Source organism: Heptranchias perlo, chromosome 28 (genome assembly GCF_035084215.1).
Source record: "Heptranchias perlo isolate sHepPer1 chromosome 28, sHepPer1.hap1, whole genome shotgun sequence".
Classification (NCBI taxonomy): Eukaryota; Metazoa; Chordata; class Chondrichthyes; order Hexanchiformes; family Hexanchidae; genus Heptranchias; species Heptranchias perlo.
The window spans coordinates 28,334,911-28,356,424 of NC_090352.1; the positions used below are offsets into that span (position 1 = coordinate 28,334,911).

Here is a 21,514-nt window from a genome sequence, read left to right on the forward strand (position 1 = left end):
CAGCCCGCTTGAGATAATGGCCAAAATTCCATTTGCCTTTTTGGCTACTTTTTGTACCTATGCAGTAGCTTTTAGTGATTTGTGTACCTGGATACCCAAATCTCTTTGCTCCTCCACAGTTTCTAGTCTCTCGCCAATAAGAAATTATTCTAATTTGCCTCTTAGGTCCGAAGGACCTCACACTTCTCCACATTAAACTCAATCTGTCTATGACAGATTAAGTGTGAGCAAAGCTATGTCCCTTTGTAACTTCCTGCTCCCATCTACACAGCTTACTGTGCCTCCTAGCTTAATGTCATCTGCAAACTTGGATATATAACTCCCTATTTCTTCATCCAAGGCTTCAGTACAGGTCACTGGGATTACATTCCCTTTATCCCTACTCTCTGTCTCCTACCTCCGAAGCATTTAGCAACCCATGTCACAAGGCTACCTCCAATTCCATGCACACTCACTTTTGCTAATAATCTCGTGTGGAACATTATCAATTGTCTTCTGGAAGTCCATACAGACAACATGCACAGACACTCCCCTGTCCACCATGCTAGTGACCTCATCAAAAAAAATCAGTTAGATTAATCAGACATGACCAAACTTCACAAATCCATGCTGACTCTCTTTGATCAGCTCATACTTGTTTGAGTGTTCAATCACTCTGTCTATGACCGATTCCAGTAATTTCCCCACAACTGATAGGTAGTTTCCTGGTTTTTCCTTCCTTAAATGATGGAGTGAAATCAGCAATTTTCCAATCCAAAAGTCACAATTCCCAAATCTAGAGTGCGATGGAAAATTATGACTAACCATTTCCCTACCTCTTCTAATACCCTAGGGTGGAAACCATCAGGTCCTGGAGATCCGTTTATTTTAAGTCACTTTATTTTTTTTAATCTATTACCATATTCTTACTTATATTAAATCCAAGAAGTTCCTCTCCTTGCCTTATTTTTAGGTTCCCTTGTACCGCTGGTATTTTGTCCTCTTCCTCTACTATGAAAACGGATACAAAGCGCTCATTTAACAAGTCTGCCATGTCCTTTTTATTGATTATAGCATCACCTCCATCTGTCTTGAATGGGCCCACATTCCCCCTTACCATTCACTCTCAATATATTTATAAAATGTTTTACTGTTAGCTTTGATATCCCTTGCAAGTTTTTTTTTCCATACTCCCTTTTTGCACCTCTTATTACTTTGTATCCCTTTGTTCCTTTTTATAGCTCTCCCAGTCTGCTGGATTTCCACTTGTCCTTGCAAGTCTTTTCTGTTAGCTTGATACTGTCTCTTTCCTCATGTTGACCATGGTTACTTAGTGCTGGTCTTACACTGCTTCACCTTGAACAGCTAAACCATCATAAGGCAAGTAGTCAGGTTGACCCATAATGAGTCAAGACACTTGTACATCCACAGTGAACAGCAGTAATGTGGCAGCTTATTTCTTTGTAGGGAGCAACTTCATGGACAGCAAGGCCTTCTCTTCAGAAATACATATGGGCACACTCCCACCCCACTTCCACTGGACCAGCTATTTAAATACTGTGGCTACGAGAGCAGGTCAGAGGCTGGGTATTCTGCGGCGAGTGACTCACCTCCTGACTCCCCAGAGCCTTTCCACCATCTACAAGGCACAAGTCAGGAGTGTGATGGAATACTCTCCACTTGCTTGGATGAGTGCAGCTCCAACAACACTCAAGAAGCTTGACACCATCCAAGATAAAGCAGCCCGCTTGATTGGCACCCCATCCACCACCCTAAACATTCACTCCCTTCACCACCGGCGCACAGTGGCTGCAGTGTGTACCATCCACAGGATGCACTGCAGCAACTTGCCAAGGCTTCTTCGACAGCACCTCCCAAACCCGCGACCTCTACCACCTAGAAGGACAAGAGCAGCAGGCACATGGGAACAACACCACCTGCACGTTCCCCTCCAAGTCACACACCATCCCGACTTGGAAATATATTGCCGTTCCTTCATCGTCGCTGGGTCAAAATCCTGGAACTCCCTACCTAACAGCACTGTGGGAGAACCGTCACCACACAGACTGCAGCGGTTCAAGGCGGCGGCTCACCACCACCTTCTCAAGGGCAATTAGGGATGGGCAATAAATGCAGGCCTCGCCAGCGACGCCCACATCCCATGAACAAATAAAAAAAAACATCAAATACAGTTTCAGTTTTGCTACCTCTTCTATAATCGGCATATTACAAATACTACATAGTTGAATAATGTAGATTGTAAAGTTAAATGGAGATTTTTGCTTGATTACACTTATATTTTAGGATATTCCCACAATTTACTTGCAAGATTTCCATATTTTACAAGACTTTGACATCACAAAACAGGAATCCCAGTGGATCTGAATTTGGTTACTCTACATTCAGACCCTTTCCAGACATACTTTTATACCTCCAGAATATACCCAACTTACTCTACAACCTCTCCCCAATCAATTAACTTTAATCCTTGTGTTCATCTCAAGAATTGACTGCTCAAGCGATCAATGCCAGCCTTCACACTTCCACCCTTCACACAATGTTCAAATCACCCAGAACTCCATGACCCAACCCTCTCCTGTCCATCCATACCTACATTCTGGTCAAGCTCCATTGGCTCCCTGTGCCACAAAATCTTCCAAGGACTTGAGCCACCCTATATAAACAATTTTTTCCAATCCTACATTCCGGTCCACATTTGCCACTCTGCTGACTCTATTTCCTCTGCTGCATCAGAGATTGATCTTTCAGTATTTATGCCTCTGCCCTTCAGAATTCTCTCCAAAAACTATTTCACTTTACTATCTTCTTCCACAACTTCAAAAGGTTCCAAAAAATACATCTTTCGTCAACCCTCCCCCGCCCAAATCTCTGCTTTTCCTGCTCAGTGTCTGCTTTAGGCACCATTCAGGCATTCTTTTACGTGAACTTCTTGTGAGAAACTGCATCCAAATGGTTTTGGAACAACCTGGAGTAATGTGGTGGCGGTGGGTTGTAGAGGTGGAGGAAGTGAAAAGGTTGATGCACAATTAAAAACAAAAATGGGGATTCACAATGCAACACAAGGGGGTAAAAGCTCACACTCCTTGTGTTTATGTATACAACTGAAGTGCTACTAAGTTTCACGGATTCACTCCTAAAAATAAATTACGATCAGCTTAACTGGGTCACATAAGTCAGTCAACATCTGGAAAAAACTATTTGCTGTTCACAACAAATGGCATGTGCATGTTAAAGGATAATATGATTAGGGCCAACATTCCTTTATCGTTTAACTCTATGTGGCTACAAAAAGCGCCAACATGTGCCTGCAGGGGAACATCGAGTTTCTAGAGCTCTTCCAATAGCTATTATTCATCAGGTCACAGCCTTGTTCCTAGTGATGGTAATTTGAGGATTAACAACATTTTAAACATGAGGCTATCATGAACAGAAGTGGAATGTGATGACCCATTTACTATTCTGACCCATCCAAAAATCTAGATAAACAAAGGAAATAATCATCGCGTTTTGTTACTGATTAGTTGCAATAAGATGATTCAAGAGTTGGTGAGGCATTAAGAACACAAGCAAACTGCGTTGCAAAGTGCTGCCAGGAGCTTTTGGTAAAGGCTGAACGCTGTACCTTACGACCCTTTTTTGCCTCATTAGCACTGCATGGCTATAAAATTGCGCAGTTATGCCGCGAGAATCAGTGTATACTACAGGATATGGGAGTCTACAAGTGTGACAAATCACTGATATTTAATGTCAAAACAAAAAGATAACTAAATTGGATGTTTGTCCCATTGAGAGAAATCTAATCTGATTGTTTGCATCATTCAAGATATCGTATCTATCTCCAGACCCAAAAGGTGACATCCTAATAAATAAATTGTAAACAATTTTACAACACCAAGTTATAGTCCAGCAATTTAATTTTAAATTCACAAGCTTTCGGAGGCTTCCTCCTTCGTCAGGTGAATGATGTGAAGGAGGAAGCCTCCGAAAGCTTGTGAATTTAAAATAAAATTGCTGGACTATAACTTGGTGTTGTAAAATTGTTTACAATTGTCAACCCCAGTCCATCACCGGCATCTCCACATAATAAATAAATATAAAGGGGTGGGGGAAGGGTTCACCCTGCAGTTACCTTTAATCCACTTCTCCACCGCAACCACTTCAGGCACATCGCTCTCGTCCACATCCACCCGCTCAAACTGATCCAAGAAACTCCTGTTGAGATCTTTGTTTCTGGCGTTGCTCCTGCCGCCGTGTTCGCCGGTGCAGTCGCCTTCCACCGACTTCTCGAAGCCGTCGGGGTTCATGCTGGGCATGATATAGATGTCGGTGTCGTTGACCAGTCGGTCGACCCGCTCGTCCTGGCCGTAATTCTCCAGCAAGTATTGGGTCAGATAGATCAGCACCTGGCGGGACACCGTCTCGTCCCCGTGCATGTTGCCGACGTATTTAAACTTAGGTTTCCCCGGGATTTCCAGGCCTGGCGTCGTCGATATCTCCATGACCCAAAGGGACCGGTTCTGGACGCTCTGGCCGATGCTGAACAGCCTGGCCAGGGAGCTGTGAGCTGCGGCCAAACCCCTCAACAGTTCGGTCATGTTCTGGTAGTTGTAATATTGGGACGTGTCGACGCTGCTCTCCAGACGCTTGGCTCGGCGAGCCGCTCCGGCACTCGGTAATAAAACGGAAAATAAAGTTAAAGCGCATAAAGAAACCAGGCGCAGCCCCCCAGCCGCCCCGTCAAACCGCTGCCGGCGGCTCGCCATTTTATTTTTGCCTTCCCAAAGAAGAGCAGGGAGCGGACTGCGTGAAAGTCTCGCTCGCAACCGCGCCGACGCTCAACCTAACTCGCTGGCGCGGCGTGATGATTGGCAGCTCCGGCTGGCCAATCCGCTCGCCGCTCTCTTACAGGAGCCGATTTTCATTCGATGAAAGCGCGACAAAAAAAAAAAAAAAAGAGCAGGCGGGGCCCTGTCACTCCACGTCAAGTTAGGTTACATTCGCACGGTTATTACGTTCCAGGGCGACGTCACCGCGTCGATCCCCGAGCGATAGGGCGCGTTCACAATAAATGCTAATTTTTCTTTGCGAGCATGCGCGTTCCATCTCCGCTCTGCGCAAGTCTGTTGCGATGTATCCCCGGGGACAGCGCTGCACCGGTCGGGTTCATTGAACAGCCCACTGAAAAGTTGCTTTTTGCACAAATAGGTCCTACCATCATGACAACATCTTATGCCAATGGAGGCTGATTACATTGAATGTACAGCATAGAAACAGGCCATTTGGGCCAACTGGTCTATGTCAGTGCTTATCTTTTCTCCCTCAGCTTCCCCTTAAATGTATCTGTGCTATTTGCCTCAACTACTCAAAGTGGTAGCAAGTTCCACATTGTGTTGTATCACTAAATTCAAGGCAGGATTGCATAAGTACCTGGAAAAAAAATGATGGAAGGATGTGAGAAATGTGATGGAATACAATACTTCCTGGGCAGTGGAACCGGTGAGATGGACTGCAATTCTTTTCTGGTCCAGAACATTCCACTGTTCCTATCTTACAAGGCTACAGTTCTGAGCAATTGTACCAAATCCAAAGTAATAAATAAAATAGGGTTAACATACATGCCAACCTAGAAGACTTGCAAAAGCTGTTCACAGTCACCAAACAAGCTAACAACTCGACAAACAACTCAAATGTAGGACTATGACTAAGGCCACTGCTTTAGTCACTGAATAAGCCAGAGGTGTAAAAAGCGTTCTATTTAGTGGGCCTGATCCAATATCCTGGCACTTAGATAACCCACAGTGATATATTTATATTTTATTTACTGCCACTGCTGCTTCATGATACCTGGCACCTCTCAGCTTGAACAACTGCATCAACATTTGGAGCAAATGATTGGGCTGAGGCTATCTTGAGTATTGAATTCAGGTTTGTATCACAAAGTTGAGGTCGTGGTTTAGATTTGCTGATGCAAAGGACTTCATATTGGGATAATTTAGTACCAGGTAACACCAATATCAGAAAACTTGTCCTTCAACAGAGTTTCCCACTATAGTTCAATAACTTCCATTTGAAGCTCCTCTGGTACATCATGCACACTGACAGATAATGGTGTGCTGAAAATTGCAAACTCTGCTTCAGGGTTCCTGAAGTCAGAGAATCTTTCTTGAAATTCCTTTTATGTTTCGTTATGTGGTGCCATCACATTGAGTTTCAATAGTATCACAGTGATTTCAAGGTCGAACAATGTGCCAAGTTACTCTGGGAATGTTGCTTCTCCCACAGCTAAAGCTTCATCTTAGAGGCCTCAATGTTGTCATAGTATTCTGTCACTATTTGGTTTGGCCCCTGTATTCATGTGTTGAGTGAATTCAGGTGCTCCGTAATATCATGAAAGGCAGTCTTCAAACTATTCATTGTCCTGTAAGTCTGTAACATCTATCCCTTTCTGATCCATGAACAGGTGGATCTCACTACATTATTCAAAAAAGAGCTTCAACACATCTCCTCGACTTAGCCGCCAAACTGCAGTGTGATATGACAGTCCACAGTGAATGTCAATCTTCCAACTGCCAGTGCATGAGGCCTGTACCTCAAATAAAATTGATGCTTTTAATAACCACATCCAAAATATAATTCATTTTCATAATTTTGCTGCACAGAGCTTCTTGATGTAAAATGCAGTTTAAAATTACTAAACTGCTAGTTTGGGTTGATAGTTTGCAATTTGACCTTCAATTTACCACAACTCCAGCTTTCTTGTCGATTATTGAGGGTGCCCCATCTGTGGCCACACTGACAGATCTTATCCAGTCCACATCGAATTTATTCAGAGCTCCCGCCAAGTTGTTGAAGAGGTCATTTGCTGTTGTCGTGTCTCTCATCGGCACCAATTCTAAAAGCTCCTTTGTTTCCATCAACTCCATGAATGAATACTGCCAGTATTTGTAACATGTGATGTAACTGTGATGTGATGTAACATGTCAGTTACATCAGTGCTTTCATCAATTGCAATTGAAAAAGCAGCAAAGGACATTGCTTTGTCCCAGAGTTGACTGTTCAAATTCTCAGCTAAATCATTGATTCTCTTAGCGATTGTGTTTCTTGAGAGGCTTTTCTTTAATTCGTTCATGGGATGCGGGCGTCGCTAGCAAGGCCAGCATTTATTGCCCATCCCTAATTGCCCTAGAGAAGGTGGTGGTGAGCTGCCTCCTTGAACCGCTGCAGTCCGTGTGATGAAGGTTCTCCCACAGTGCTGTTAGGTAGAGAGTTCCAGTATTTTGACCCAGCGACTATTTCTGCAACTTTTAGCATGCAGTTGTTCAAAAATTCTCCCTCAGAAAATGGTTTCGCATAGCTTGCCTTAACAGCAGCATTTCCAAATCAGGATGGTGTGTGACTTGGAGCGCGCATGCAGGTGGTGTTGTTCCCATGTGCCTGCTGCTCTTGTCCTTCTAGGTGGTAGAGGTCGCAGGTTTGGGAGGTGCTGTCGAAGAAGCCTTGGCGAGTTGCTGCAGTGCATCCTGTAGATGGTACACACTGCAGCCACAATGCGCGGCTGGTGGAGGGAGTGAATGTTTAAGGTGCTGGACAGGGTGCCAATCAAGCGGGCTGCTTTGTCCTGGATGGTCTTGAGCTTCTTGAGTGTTGTTGGAGCTGCTCTTATCCAGGCATGTGGAGAGTATTCCATCACACTGATATTTGTCAAAAGTTTGCCATTGCTCTGGACACACTATTTCTGTAACTTTTAGCATGCCGTTGTTCAAAAATTCTCCCTCAGAAAATGGTTTCGCATAGCTTGCCTTAACAGCAGCATTTCCAAATCAGGATGGTGTGTGACTTGGAGCGCGCATGCAGGTGGTGTTGTTCCCATGTGCCTGCTGCTCTTGTCCTTCTAGGTGGTAGAGGTCGCAGGTTTGGGAGGTGCTGTCGAAGAAGCCTTGGCGAGTTGCTGCAGTGCATCCTGTAGATGGTACACACTGCAGCCACAATGCGCGGCTGGTGGAGGGAGTGAATGTTTAAGGTGCTGGACAGGGTGCCAATCAAGCGGGCTGCTTTGTCCTGGATGGTCTTGAGCTTCTTGAGTGTTGTTGGAGCTGCTCTTATCCAGGCATGTGGAGAGTATTCCATCACACTGATATTTGTCAAAAGTTTGCCATTGCTCTGGACACACTATTTCTGTAACTTTTAGCATGCCGTTGTTCAAAAATTCTCCCTCAGAAAATGGTTTCGTATAGCTTGCCTTAACAGCAGCATCGCTTACATGGTGAACATTAATAAACATTAATTGCTATTTATCCAACTGCTGTGCTAATCCAGAAAATTTATCTTCGCATAACTTGCTTGTGTGCCAATCATATTTCTCACCATGCTTTGCTTTATAGTGTCTTCAAATATTGTATTCTTTCACCACAGCTACCTGTTGCTTACAAATCAAGCACATGGAACTTTCAATTCATGCCCATAAAGAAATACAAAATTCTCCAATTCTCTTGAAATGCACAGCCCTCTTGGTTTACCTTTCTCTTCTTGGATAAAGACATGAGGGCCACTTGTCATTACAGAACTTAAAAGTCATGGAACAATGTTATGAGACATTGAAAAATTGAGTTGGACAAACAAAGTCAGATTGCCATCTCTTGGCAAGAACAGCTATTTGATGCGGGGTTGTGGGGGGGGGGGGGAGGGGGAGGTGAGTTGGGGGGTCAGGTAAGTGATTTCAACATGGCCAGGATGCCAACCTTACAAATTAAATAAAGAAATGAAGATTCATGGGAAGTCTGCAGGCCGGATGAAACTGTCCCAGCCCACGGGCCGTACATTTGACACCCCTGGAATAAGCTGAATTCTGTTTTCATTCTATGGAATTCCAGGATTTTCTGTGAAAACCAAAACCCAAAGGCCTTCCCTATGACATGTGAAAACAAGTAATTACACTGAGTGTGCAGTGGGACGTGAGGTTATTGTAACTTAAGTATACCAAAATATATTCATCACAGGTATGCCAGGGGAAAAATAAAGTACACAAGAGTGCATTTGTTGGTGGTGGATCTAGAAATATGCTGTATGTCATCTGGTGAGCTGGGATGAATCTCTCTCCAGTTTTTCCACCTTTCTAAAGGTAGGATTGCCATCCCTTCCTTGAACACCGAAGATGTGATTTTTTTTTTCCTGGGGGACTACTGTTACTAGAAATTCAGATTTTCTTTTTGTTTTACTTTCTCTGGTATATTTTCCAACATTTTGCAATATACTGTAACTCTGCCTTTGAGACCAAAAAAATACTACTCTTGGGTAGGTCACAGATATTTTAAATATTAAAATAAAGATGTTTTACAAGTTTAAATTGATATGATTTTTGTACTGTCAGAAGGTAATATATACAGAGTACAACACAACAGTTCCTTAGCCTGTAAGGCCCAAGATCACTGCAATCTGTGCGTTCACTCACTGAACGCTATCAATTTTTGTTATATTATTCAGCAGTAGCTACAACATCTTTAGATTTATACAACCTTATTTGATGTGGGCCCTCACTAGACACAGAAGTCACTCACTTCCTTTTTGTGGATTGTAGAAGGAGAAGAGTTCAAAGTAACCCTGCACTCGTAATTCATTTTTCAACTTCTTAGCAGTTTGCCACCAGGTGCTGATCATGAGACAGTGCAGGACCCATGCGTTCACCTATGCGCACAAGCGAATTGCAAGGCATTCTGGAGCAACCTAAGGACGGGGTCCAGAGGCTTTGGAAAGTGCAGTTTTTTCCTGATAAACGCTGATGTGCCAACGGAATTCAGGAAACAATGATTATCCATCTTAAATGCTGATGTTTAAAGTTATTTTTCTTTCTCTAAAGTTTCACTGCACCACGCACTAAGATTTGACAGCCTGCTCCCAGATTTTCACTTATGTCCCTCTATGTCACTTGGTGATCTGGGTTGATTCTCTCTCCACTTATCCTTTCCTTCCGAATGTAGGGTCGGCATCTTCTCCTGTTTTGGACTGGAACGTCCTACTTTTAAATGGCCTCTACCAAATTTTTAAAACATAAATTAGATACCGAGTCTGCTTTTCTCCCCATTTACTTTTGTGAATCAGTTATTGGCCCAGAAATTGCTCGGAGTGGCAAACCAAGAGTGCTCACCGCTGCATAGATTTATACTAACACACTAACTTACTGCAGTCTTTACTGGGTGCAATTCTTCTAATAGGAAGTGAAGAAGAGCCCAGCGTTAGTGCAAGAGAAGCTAGGACTCTGGGAGAAGCGAAAGGATCACTCTCTCCCCTCAACCAATCAGATTACAGCATTTGTGACACACTGCGTTAACTGTCTCTGCAGGCTTTGAACGCTAAATCCAGGAAGTGAAAGGTACAACATTAAAATCTGTGTAAAAACAGTTAGAAACAACAAAAAAAAGAGAAGGTAAGAAATAATCTGATTAAATAAAAGAGACAGAAGGGAAAAGTTTAAAAAAAAGTTTTTAATTTAAAAAAAAAAATTTTAATGACCAAAAACTATTAAAATAAGGAGAAATGAGACTCCACATTTTTAAAAGTTAATTGTTTGGCAGTCATTAAGACTTCCCGTGCTATTAAAACTTAGTTAAGACCTGGTATTTTTAAGCGGACCTGTTCTGTGGTGATACTAGTTACTTTCCAGCTGGGCAGATGAGCAAGTTGGTGCTTTTTCAATGATTTCACTAACTGCAGCCAGTGATGTACCTTTAATTCGAAGCTGTCATATCACCAGTGAACCAGGAGGAGCAAGTTTTGGATTTCCATGTTTCACTGCGCATGTGCGAACGCCGGAACTTGCTCCTCGATTTCGCCACTAACAATGGTGAGCGCTATTGAGCTCACCGTTCTTTTCTAAGCAATTTCTGGGCCAATATGTTTATTAATGTTTTCAATTAATTTTCATCAGCAGCAAAGAAAGGATCAGAACTCAAGTCACAATCTCACCCAGTCCTGTGCCTATCCCGCCCCTGCTCTGATTTGGACTAGGCAAAAACTTACCTTGAGGTAAAGTACTTTCCTACCTGCCTGACAGCCTTGCTGAAGTTGAAAACTCATGTGCAAACCCACATCCTACCACTCTGTGGATAGATATATATACATTTAGCTTTCAGTCATTTCTTCAGTGCAATGAAAAAAATCAAGAGCATGTTTTAAATTTTCAAAGCTCTGTAGAGCAATTTAGGAGCCCTGAAACTATTTGGTTATTGGCTTAATGCCTTAAGGCAAAACAATTTGTCTATTTTTAAGATCAGGTGACAACTGTTGGGTCACAATATGCAAAGAAGTACCTCATCCAGAATAAAGTGACAGTTTTGTCATGATCTCTTTACTTATAGCTCAATTGCTGACTTACTAAAGATAGTAGTGCAGGCAGTCAAGAGCTTTCTCATGACCTAACATATGCCTTGATTCTGCAAGTGATGATTAACTGCCAAAAAATGAGAGGGGGTCCAGATGCCGCACTGTATGGGAAGAGGATTACAGAGGCGGAAGAGGCATTGAAAGGCGTCGTAAGAAGCTTCACCACTGGTATTTCATGCAGACGTTTTAGAATAATACAGAATGTTGGAGAACAGCTGCAGGAGCTCATCTGCTCCTTGCACAATTTTGGAAGCCAGCCAGACTGGTTGGCACTGATCAAATTCCAATAAATGGGATGAAAGTCTCATGTTCTTGGCAGCTGTGTAGGTCCCAACTGGAATGCGTTTAGGCAGCCTTAAATCAGTTTTAAACCAGAGTAAATGGAGTTGAGGTACAGATCAGTCATAATCTAATTAAATGGCGGAACATGCTTGAGCAGCTTAATGGCCAACTTCTGTTCCTATGTTCTTACATTCAAATTTAGAACTAAACTGCCAATCCCATCACAGCATTACTGGTGTGGGAAATAGAAAAATATCACACGACTGCAGTGAGGGCATTCTTCTTAGGTTGATGGTGAGGATTGTTGTTGGGGGGGCAAAGTAGAGGGTGCATTGCTCTGCATCTAACTGTGCCACATCTGACCTGGGGTTGCTTGATACTGATGCCTGAAATGGAAAGTGTTCCATTCCTCAACATTAACATCCCTCACCTTTACAGATACAAAATTCACAAATAAATTTAAAAATGGCTGCAGTTATATTGCAGCTGATGTGAACTACGCGATAGTATGTCTACCAATGTTGTTCCAAGAGACAAAGACCATACAGTGATGCCAGTTCACCAGGGTTACTTGCCCATCTTGAGTCAGTATGGTGCAAAACTGGGGTACTTGACCAAAATAACTATATTATATTAAAAGCTCGACTGCACCTAAGATCAGCAGTCTGAATTTCTACCTTAGAATCAAATGGAAAGGTTCCTATGGTAAAATCAAGCCATTACATTGCCAAGACACAAAAAACATGGCCAGAGAGAGGCATGCTGTTGTTTCTTCCACTCCAAAGAGTGCAGCTCAAGAATTCACTACAAGCAGTTGCTGTGCAATATTGAGTTGACTTAGATGTTAGTGAAATAACCAAAATTAAAGAGATTGAAATCTGCAGAGGGAAATGGGCTAAGCGCTTTCAAAATCATGGGGTATGGATTAAATCTTCATCCCCTTTCCTGAAGTAAAATGAGCTGCTTAAAATTTAGGAACGAGATGCTACATGTTTTTTTTTCTTAATTGAATGTTTATCTCTTTGCTTCAGATTTAGTGTTAGCAGATAGAACCATACCAGTTCTCTGCTGGTTGATGTACTGTACTGATAAAGGACACCTGCATTTATTTACTGGCACTGGTTCAGAGCATTATTATCTCAGAAGATGTTAAGACGATTTGTTTTGTTATTGCAGCAAGTTTTATTTTATTATTACTCGGACGGATATGGTAATGTAGTAGGTTATGTATTGGGCTAACAATCCAGAATTTTATGAGCTCAATCCTTCCAAAACAAGTTGTAAAGCCGAATTTAATAAATCTGGTAATTTATTGGATAGCACCAGGAAAAACGACCAAGAAAACTGTTGGCTTGTAGTAAAAACTTACTGGATCACTAATGCCCTTCAGAGGAAGGAAACTACCACCCCCACCTCTACTCAGTACGGCCTACATGTGACTTAGTCCCACATTATGTGGTTGATTCTTAATGCCCTCTGAAGTTGCCCAGCAAGTCATTCAATTTTAAAACAATCATTCAAGAAGGCAGCCCATCACCTCTTTCTCAGGGCAGCTAGGGATAGGCAATACATAGCTAGTAATAGGCAAGGGATAGCCTAGCCAGTATTGCCCATATCCTGAGAACAAAAATAAATCATTTTCTTTATCATAATTCAACACTTGTGTTCTTAGAGTTCTAAATTAACACTTATTTGTAGTTCTTGTACTCTAATTAACTTTTGAGTGATAGATTGAAAACCTCTGCTTCTTGGATAAATCCACAAGGGAAAGCAATATTTAAAACAGAGATTTTTCCTTATTACTTTGAAGGATACACACTCTGCTGCAGTAAGGTACCTTCAGTCTTAAAATGCCATTTTAGTTAAATTGGCAAATTATTCATAGATTCATGATTCTATACATTAAGCACTAACATCTATATGCACATCAAGAATATCTTTTCACAACATATTTATCATGGTTTTTGTGTTGGAGTAAAAACTTTTGGAAAGCATTTGTATAAATACTACTCACATGCGTTTATCAAATCAACGGATAACAGAAAGAGACTGTTCAATTCCCTCTACTGAAACCAACCAAAGGTTTGTTTTAATCACCTAAATTATAATCATCCAAGAGTATGTGTTATATGAGTACACAATTTGTTTCTTCATACTTGGTTCGAGATTTGAGTGGGCCAACAGATGTACGTACTAAAGAAGAAATGGGTGTTTTCAAACATTTGGGGGGGCTTTCTGTGAAGTGTATGGAGTTTCGAAGTGTAACTTAACCCATCCCACCACAAGCAAAATACATTTCTACAAGCAGGATTTTCTCTCTTAGTCTCTCCCTCCCTTTACTGGTTCCTTAGTGCCTTCCACTTTCTTTCCCTCCTTTCTTAGACAATGGGTTCATTCGTGCCAACAAACAAGGTTAAAATTCTTGTTCCATGGAAAAATTCTAAGTCTTTCTTACTTAAAAAAAAAAGAGTAACCAAAAGTAGACAAGAAGCTGGGTAAGGGATGAAAAAATGTACATAAGGAAGCAGATACAGAAAAAGAGAATGAGAACCCAGGAAAGTGGGGCAGTCAAGGAAAGACAATGGAAAGCAGAGACAATCTACAGAAAGGGGCAGAAAGCTGAAACAAGCTAGTAAAAGCTAGAATGGAGACAGAGTTACTTTTTAATAAAGAGCTAGTATGTATGCAAATTCTAGTTGGAGAGGAAATATTTGTATACAATCAAAAATTTTGCACATAATTCAATGGCATTAACTTTAATAGTGAGAGCATTATAAAATCAAAACATGGATATTTACATAGATTATTTATAGTATTTACTTGGCTCAGTGGTAGTCTACTCACCTCTAAGTCAGAAGGCTGTGGGTTTAAGCCCCACTCCCGAGACTTATACACATAACGTAGGCCGACATTGCAGTGCTTTAATGAGGGAGTGCAGCCTTGTCGGAGGGAACCGTCTTTGGGATGAGATGTTAAACTGACGTCCCATATGCCTGTTCAACTGCATGTAAAAGATGCCATGGCACCATTTGAAGAAGGATTGGGAGTCCACCTGGTGTTCTGGCCAACACCACAAACAGATTATCTGGTCATTCACCTCATATCTGTTTATAGGACCTTGTTGTGCACAAATTGGCTGCAATGTTTGCCTACAAAACAATAGTGACCACATTTCAAAAGTAGTTTATTGGCTGTGATATGCTTTGGGATGTGTGGTGTTATATAAGAGCAAGTTCTTTGTCTTTTTACATAAAATTGGGGGGTTGGGCAACTGAGTGGTGCCTTTCACTTAAGGGGACCTAGGCTCACAGCCAGTCTTATCTATCTGCTGGCTCTACAGATCCTATGTGAAATGATTTTGGGTCTTCTCAACTTAATTTCCAGTAGGCATGAACCTACAACACAAAACTGTCCCTGGTAATCACACTCAGAGAGGCCATAGGATGGCTGGTATGGGGAACAAAAAGAAATGTCACACTGTTGCAATGGGGTTCTCCAAGATTTGGACTGAGGCATGTTGTTGGGGCGGAGTACGGTGTACTTACTCTGGGTTTGGTGTACTATACCTGAACTGGGAGCCCAGAAAACTAGTTTTAAAGTAATTACTTTGCATTTAGAAACATATTAACTTCAGTGGTTGAATTCAAGTTGCATCACCATAGCAACACAACTCTTGCAGAGATTGTACATAACTACAACGTGACTCAGTTTTAATAATAACACTTGGTAGGAAGCCACACTTAATAACATAACTGGCATTCCAAGGGAATCTGCATTTCACTGAATGCACTAGTTCTAGTTTACGATGAAATTGCATAACAGTTAAAAATAAAATCATAGCAACACATTGGTGGTGATATAACTGTTACACTTACATGCTTCTCACTGGTGTCTGCAAGAGTCACACTTTTTAAAAGAATATAAATGGTGTAGACTTTTGTATAGTGTACATACGTTTTTTCAATGCTTCTCTATTTATAAGTCAAGGCTGCATGTACAAGATGAGCAATTTGCTGAATGCATTAGTTGTCCAGAACCAGGTGCATAATTAATTTGCTGGACGCTATGAACTAGTTAATTTTCATTAATTTTTATTTACAAAAATATCCTTAGAAACTCTTCACAGCTGTAACAGGAAGATTGAAGTGACTGGTCATTCTGGGACGTAAGCCAATTATTGTCTGGTTGGAACACCAGTGCTGTATCTTTATCATAGAAAGTTATGGCAGAGAAGGCGGCCATTCGGCCCATCGTGTCTGTGCCGGCTGAAAAAGAGCTATCCAGCCTAATCCCACTTTCCAGCTCTTGGTCCGTAGCCTTGTAGGTTACGGCATTTCAAGTGCATATCCAAGTACTTTTCAAATGAGTTAAGGGTTTCTGCCTCTACCACCCTTTCAGGCAGTGAGTTCCAGATCCCCACCACCCTCTGGGTGAAAGAATTTCTCCTCAACTCCCCTCTAATCCTTCTACCAATTATTTTAGATCTATGCCCCCTGGTTATTGACCTCTCTGCTAAGTGAACTAGGTCCTCCCTATCCACTCTGTCTAGGCCCCTCATAATTTTAAACACCTCAATTAAATCTCCCCTCAGCCTCCTCTGTTCCAAAGAAAACAACCCCAGCCTATCCAATCTTTCCTCATAGCTAAAATTCTCCAGTCCAGGCAACATCCTCGTAAATCTCCTCTGTACCCTCTCTAGTGCAATCACCATTTTCCTGTAATGTGGGGACCTGAACTTTATGTAGTTCTCTAGCTGTGGCCTAACTTGTGTTTTATACAGTTCTAGCATAACCTCCCTGCTCTTATATTCTATGCCTCAGCTAATAAAGGAAAGTGTCCCGTATGCCTTCTTAACCACCTTATCTACCTGTCCTGCTACCTTCAGGGATCTATGGACATGCACTCCAAGGTCCCTATGTTACTCTACACTTCTCAGTATCCTACCATTTATTGTGTATTCCCTTGCCTTGTTTGCCTTTCCCAAATGAATTACCTCACACTTCTCCCGATTGAATTCCATTTGCCACTTTTCTGCCCACCTGACCGGTCCGTTGATGTTTTCCTGCGGTCTACAGCTTTCTTCCTCACTATTAACTACATGGCCAATTTTTGTATCATCTGAAAACTTCTTAATCATGCTCCCTACATTTAAGTCTAAATCATTGATAGATAGATATAGATATAGATATATATCTATATATATATAGATATATATCACAAAAAGCAAGGGATCTAGTACTGAGCCCTGCGGAACCCCATTGGAACAGCTTTCCAGTCACAAAAACACCCGTCGACCATTACCCCAGTGCTTCCTGCCACTGAGCCAATTTTGGATCCAATTTGCCATTTTCCCTTGGACTTCTCTTTAGGATACTGGTGGCAAGGATTGTGAATGCCTGTCTTTAATTCACCAGTTTTTTAAATGGCTAAAATGGAGACTGACATTAAGTTATAAAATAAAAGACAGAAAATTGATACCCGATAAAATAATCCCCTTTGATGCAGGGGCACAGATCTACAGATGATAGATAATATGTATAGCTAGGCAGAAATGCACTGTAAAGGGTGATTTAGGTTTGCTATCAAGTGGATCAGTAAGAGTGGCAAGAAAGCAAGCTGGCTGAGGCAATCTAACCTTCGCTGGTAACTAGCTGGTCTTGCACCCAAAAGGAAAAAGTCCAAGCATGAAAAGAGATATATCCTCATGAGACCCAACAGCCAATGAAAGAGGACAACTGGAAATCTTATGGGAAAATAAAGTCACTTTAACCCCTGGTTATTGTACTCCTTTAGTTTCTTGCTGTGACTCTTTGCATCTGTATATTATTTCATCTGTAAATAAATCTGAGCAAGTAGCTTAGCCTATATGCAATGAACTGTGATGTGCCATTTTCCACCTTTATAGGTGATAGGAGAACATAGTGAACATCCTATATATTCTCCAGTGAGCAATATACTGCAATTACGGGTTAATTGTTAACCCTGGGCACACTGACCCAATCATAATCGATGAATAAAGATGCTAGTTTTGGTCATCAGGACTTGGTCTGCATATGGAAACTATACCAGCCATGAACACAAGAGCAAGTATTGAGAAAAAGCCCATAGTAGCAACTGGGTTGTTCAGAATAAAAATTTATATTTCTCACAAATGTGGACAATTTAGACCAGTTTCTCTGTTGCTGTCTGTTGATGTACACTCACACTTAGCAATAATAAAGGGACAGGAATAACTCCCTCAGCTGTGATTCTATAACAAAGATACTTGAATGAATTCAATAAATTAATCTTCATAACAGGTTTAGATGATCCAACTAATGCAACTCTTCAAAATAGTATTTGTCACAAAGTGGTATTGGATTTGCCCCATCCATCATCCTTACAACAGCGCTACTAAACATGCTGCTATATCACTAACAAAGATCTCACAATCTCCAGCATTTGTTGACAGACAAACAAGATCAAGAAAGGTAATCATCATTTGATAGGATAGAAGCCATAGATAGAAGTTGTCTTTTCCTTATTCCAATGCTCAAATAAACTGTAGTAGAATAAATTCATATTTCAACATCATCGTAATTGAAAACAAAATTGGACAATGACAAAGCAAATTCTTGGTTAATTAATAATTCAGTATTGAAACCAAGAACAGATTGCAGTGATAATAGAAAGTGCAGTTCCTAGCAGTAAACTAAACGGCATTATAGTACAGGGATGGGAGAGAGGCAGAAAGAGTTGCTGGTGCTATTACCTCAAAGAACAGGAAAGGTGGAAACATGTTTTTTACTCTCCCTGCTTCTTAAAGATCACTTGTCGTTTCATTCCCGCCAGTAACCATTCTCATTATCCATTTTATGGCCATTATTTTTAGGCAAATATTTGAACATGTCAGTTGTCACATTGAGGTTTATTTATGTCCACAGACAATGTACATCCTGCAAGAAGCCATCACATGGAAGGAAGAGTTTAGAAACATAGAAACATAGAAAATAGGAGCAAGAGTAGTCCTTTCGGCCCTTCGGGCCTGCTCTGCCATTCAAAATGATCACGGCTGATCGTCTAACTCAGTACGCTGTTCCTGCTTTTTCCCTATATCCCTTGATCCCTTTAGCATTAAGAAATATATCTATCTTTTATGGTAGGTTTTTCAAACGGTGTGCAAGACAGTCAATGCACCATCAACAGGACAACATTTAGTTAAACGTAACTGAGTTTATAGGGTAAAGAAACCAGGATGATTATCCAAAAAAATTGCAAGGTGATAAGTCAGATTTAAACCTTCTTAATCTTCTTTAAAACCTTTTAAAACATTCTTTGAGACCTTCCTTAATACCACCTCTTTTACTTTGGAGACAGACCTGGCAATTGAGAACCACCCAATGGCTTATAATAGAGGGTGTAACTGAATTACAAGCCCTAACAAAAAGCAATTCTGAAACATACATATATAAAACATAAACTAAATTATGATTGTGTTTTCAAATTGGGCATTTAGAAATCCATAAACTATTTAAGGAAGCACGGCCTTTATATCATTCATTTTGTTGAGGGGGGTGGGGAGGGTTAAAATAGCATCGAGCGGACGATGTCAGACATGTGTCCATAAAGCCAATAATCTTGCAGCTGTTAAACAAATAGCAGCCTGATCTATATACCATACTAGAAAGTTACAAGAGTAGAATTCAGATGTTCCATCCCCCATTTCTTTTGGAGACTAATCTGGTCCAGGATTACACATAGGATTATAATATTTATGTTAAATTGGCTGTTCCATTGACCTCTTAGCTTCCCAAAGGTCTAACGTGGAACATGACGTGTGACACATGATCAAAATATTTAGTGCACAGTAGTCCTTCCTCATCTTTTGACATCCTTGGCCTCACTATTTCCAATGCCCTCGTGTAGAGCATCCATAGCTCCTCCAGTGCTAAAGCTACCTCTGAGAAGCTCAGTTTCCTCTTTTGTGCAAACACTTTTCCTCTCAGCAGTTCTTTTTTAAAAAAAATTCGTTCATGGGATGTGGGCGTCGCTGGCGAGGCCGGCATTTATTGCTCATCCCTAATTGCCCTCGAGAAGGTGGTGGTGAGCCGCCGCAGTCCGTGTGGTGAAGGTTCTCCCACAGTGCTGTTGGGAAGGGAGTTCCAGGATTTTGACCCAGCAACGATGAAGGAACGGCGATATATTTCCAAGTCGGGATGGTGTGTGACTTGGAGGGGAACGTGCAGGTGGTATTGTTCCCATGTGCCTGCTGCTCTTGTCCTTCTAGGTGGTAGAGGTCGCAGGTTTGGGAGGTGCTGTCGAAGAAGCCTTGGCGAGTTGCTGCAGTGCATCCTGTGGATGGTACACACTGCAGCCACTATGCGCTGGTGGTGAAGGGAGTGAATGTTTAGGGTGGTGGATGGGGTGCCAATCAAGCGGGCTGCTTTGTCCTGGATGGTGTCGAGCTTCTTGAGTGTTGTTGGAGCTACACTCATCCAGGCAAGTGGAGAGTATTCCATCACACTCCTGACTTGTGCCTTGTAGATGGTGGAAAGGCTTTGGGGAGTCAGGAGGTGAGTCACTCGCCGCAGAATACCCAGCCTCTGACCTGCTCTTGTAGCCACAGTATTCTCTATACTATAACTCTATACTAAAGGCCAAGTTCATCTGAGACGTGAATTCTATTTCTGTATCTGGAAAGGCTCACTTGACATCTTTTTCACACTCCTTTACATGACATGAGAAAAAGCTCTCGCTTCTAGCTGCCAACATCTATCTCCACCAGGATACTTTTTCTTCTCTTTCTATAATTGTTCTATGTCGGCTGTGAATACTCTATGTTACATGCTCTTCCGCCTCCCTACGTCTATTGAACTTGAGTCTTATTACAACCTCCTGTTCTAACTCATTCTTTCCTCGGACCCCAAAATTGTGGAATTCCTCATGAGAAGATTTCCACTGGTCACTATTTATAGTAAGATCATAAATGAGTATAAAAAGAATCCTCTTATGATTTCACTATAAATAGAGAACAATGGGAATTCTCCACTTACCTGTTCTTTCCTCCTACAATCTTCAAGCTTTTAAAATCATTGCTTGGAGGCACCTAATTAATCCTTCTTTACTCAATCTCGCCAATGCCTAGTATTATGGGCGTCGGTTGGTTCCATACTTTGGTTCCTCAATTAAAAAATGTTTTTCATGCCTTACCCAAATTCATTGTGAAGCTAATGTGTGAAAAATAAATCTTCCATTTGGTCTGTTCTTAATGCATTTTTACTCTTTGGAACACTGTTAAAACACAATTGTTGTAAATGAATACCAACACAGACCAAAAGGCAGAATAGGGAGAGAGAAATAACTTCAGTAATAGTAAAATCGAACAACCTAGGAAAAAGGGCAACTGGAAATCTTATTTGAAAAAGAAGTCACTTTAACCCCTTGTCATTGTACTCTTAATTTCTTGCTGTGGTTTTTTGCTTCTGTATATCATTCCATCTGTAAATAAATCTGAGCAAGTAGCTTAGCCTATGTGCAATGAACTGTGACGTGCCATTTCCCACCTTCAGAGGGGACAGGAGAACATAGTGAACATCCTGTGTATTCACCATTGAGCAATATACTGCAATTACAGGTTAATTGTTAATCCTGGGCACACTGACCCAATCATAATCGATGAAAATAGATGCTGGTTTTGGTTCAGCAGGGACTTGATCTGCATATGGAAAGTAATCTAGCCATGAACACAAGAGCAAGTATTGAGAAAAAGCCCAAACTATAGCAACTGGGTTGTTCAGAATAAAAAATTATATTTCTCACAAATGTGGACAATTTAGACAAATGTACACCAGTTTCTCTGTTGCTGTCTGCTGATGTA

At 41.4% G+C, this 21,514-nt stretch overlaps 1 protein-coding gene across 1 annotated transcript in view; it reads right to left on the reverse strand.

The window, feature by feature from the left end:
- LOC137344971 (carboxypeptidase D-like) overlaps positions 1 to 4,807 on the reverse strand; it is a 63,975-nt gene extending 59,168 nt beyond the window's left edge. The window contains exon 1 of the mRNA XM_068008281.1: positions 4,130 to 4,807. Coding sequence (XP_067864382.1) covers positions 4,130 to 4,763 — 634 coding nt within the window. The 5' untranslated portion in view covers positions 4,764 to 4,807. The remainder of the gene's footprint in view (positions 1 to 4,129) is intronic.
- Positions 4,808 to 21,514: the final 16,707 nt, after the last annotated feature.